At 19.8% G+C, this 2,465-nt stretch overlaps 1 protein-coding gene across 1 annotated transcript; it reads left to right on the top strand.

The window, feature by feature from the left end:
* PGSY75_0005400B (putative membrane protein) lies at positions 1–2,465 on the top strand (the record flags this gene model as incomplete). Its single annotated transcript, XM_018783186.1, has 1 exon — positions 1–2,465. A coding segment is annotated over one exon (2,465 nt), but the record flags the coding sequence as incomplete, so codon positions are not given.

The raw sequence follows: 2,465 nt of genomic DNA, 5'->3' as shown, positions 1-2,465 counted from the left end.
AGAAGAAGCACATAAAAATAATGATTATCAAAACAAATTATTAACCTTAATGAATGTCGATGAATCCATTTATAGTAATGATAACAACAATTTCAATCAATTCGAAACAAATAAAAAAAGTGATAATTCTCACAATTTGAATGAACTATTAAAATACGCAGAATCTTTAACAGAACAAAATAAAAATAATCAAACTAATGAACACGAGAAATCAGAATATGATCATCCACTTAATAAAACACAAAACGATAATAACATTTCAGATATAAACAATATAGATGAATTTCTAAGTAATTTTATTAAAAATTATATGACCAATAAAAACGATGATAACACACAAACATATAGTAATGATAAAAAACAACAATACAAACAAAATGAACAATGTGATAATTATCATAGAGAATATTTTAAAAATGTAGAGCATTTATATTCACACATAAAACAAAATATAGAAGAAGAAAAAAAAAATGAAATAAAAAAAATTGATGATAATATTAATAGTGACAAAGAAAAAATAAAATATAATAATTTATCATCCAAATATTCTTGTAATATGAAAGAAAATAATATGGACCCGGAGCAAGATCAAAAAGAAAATAATAAAATATATAAATTATATAATTCATATATATCATCATATTCTAATGATATACATATTATAAAGGATAAACAAGGAGAAGAACCTATCGATAATTTAAGAAAAAATAAAATAAATGACATAAAAAATGATATTCAACATATAGAAGATATGTCTTATAATTCAATTAATAAATATATTAATGATGACATATCAAATTTGAAATATAAAAAAAATACAAATGTCAATTCTTTTAATAATATAAATAAAAATACTAAATTGATTTATACAAATAAAGAAAGGAACTCACATATTAAGAAACCGATTGACAATATCAAAAATTATTATATTAGTGTCGATAATAATACTTCATCAGATTTAGACAACAAATGTATTCTATATAATAATAATAATAATAAGAAAGATATACATCTACAGAAAAAAGAAATATGCAAATTAATTAACAAAGATGATAAAAATTTATTTAATAAAAATATTAATTCTGACAAAAATAAAAATCATTCTAATAATAATGTAAACCGAAAAAATCAAATACATCAAAAAAAAAAAACAGAAAATTTAATAAATAATAATCCAAACTTATTTCATAATCAAGACGAAGAAGAATCTAATAAAACGAGGGAATTAAATCTAGATATTATAGATGATATAAAACAAAAATTTTCAATTCATGATCATATCCAACAACATATTAATTATGCAACTAATATTGATTATAATAATGTGGAAGAAAAAAAACAGAATATTTACACAAATAATAAATATGTAAATGAAATAAAAGATTTAAAAATCAACAATATATGTGATAATAATACAAACAGAAAAAAGGTTGAAACGTTTTGCATACACAGTAACGAAATAAAGAAATATATAAATAAAAATAAATATAACGATTCAATATCATGTGATGAAGACAACAAAGCAGATCATAAAAATGACAATCATTACGATCTTGATGAATATGAAAAACCTTTTGGTTATAATACACAAGATATGAAAAGAATCGAAGAAACAAATAATATTTTTTATAATAATTATTCTAATGATGATCATATAAATTATTATCATATCGATGAGAAAAAAAAAATCAAGGATATTTTATATGATCTTAAAAAATATTATCTTCCTTCCTCACAAAACAAAAAAGAATTAAAAAGCTACAATCCTACAGATACAGAATTTTTAGAATATATAAATAAATATCTAGATGATAACAATAATATGTATGACATTAATATATATAATGAAGTCATATGTAAAAATCAAAAAGAAGAAAATCAAATAAATGCACACAAAGATGGAGACCATGATAAATCACAAAATAAATATGATAACAACAAAAATGATATTGAAGATAATAATAATATTTTTCATCATGTCTTAAAAAATGAAAAAGAAAAATCAACTTATTTATTGCCAAAATTTTCTGATGAACATAAAACCAACTCGTTTAATTCACACAATATAATAAATAATAAAACATTAAAAATATATAACAATATAAATATGAACAATGTCAGAAAAAATATGAATGAAATAGTTTTAAAAAAAAATGAGGAACACAATATAAAAAGTGTTACAGAAAGGATAGAAGAAGAAAATCAAGTTGTGGGCAAAGAAAATTTTGATGACTTAAATAATATGAAGAATGAACAAGAAGATTATAAAAAAAATGACAACACATATAATAACAAGATAGAGAATATGTTTGAAAAAGATATAGATATAAAAGAAACATTACTTACAAATAAGATAAGAAAAAATGAAGATATTATCAAAAAACATATAATTGGAAATTCATCACCAAAAAAACAAACAAATAGTAATAATCAACATGATATACATATTAAAAAAATAGAATTAA

Source organism: Plasmodium gaboni (genome assembly GCF_001602025.1).
Source record: "Plasmodium gaboni strain SY75 chromosome Unknown, whole genome shotgun sequence".
NCBI classification, from domain to species: Eukaryota; Apicomplexa; class Aconoidasida; order Haemosporida; family Plasmodiidae; genus Plasmodium; species Plasmodium gaboni.
Note: the sequence above shows the minus strand (reverse complement) of the source record. Positions and strands in the feature narration are given on the sequence as shown.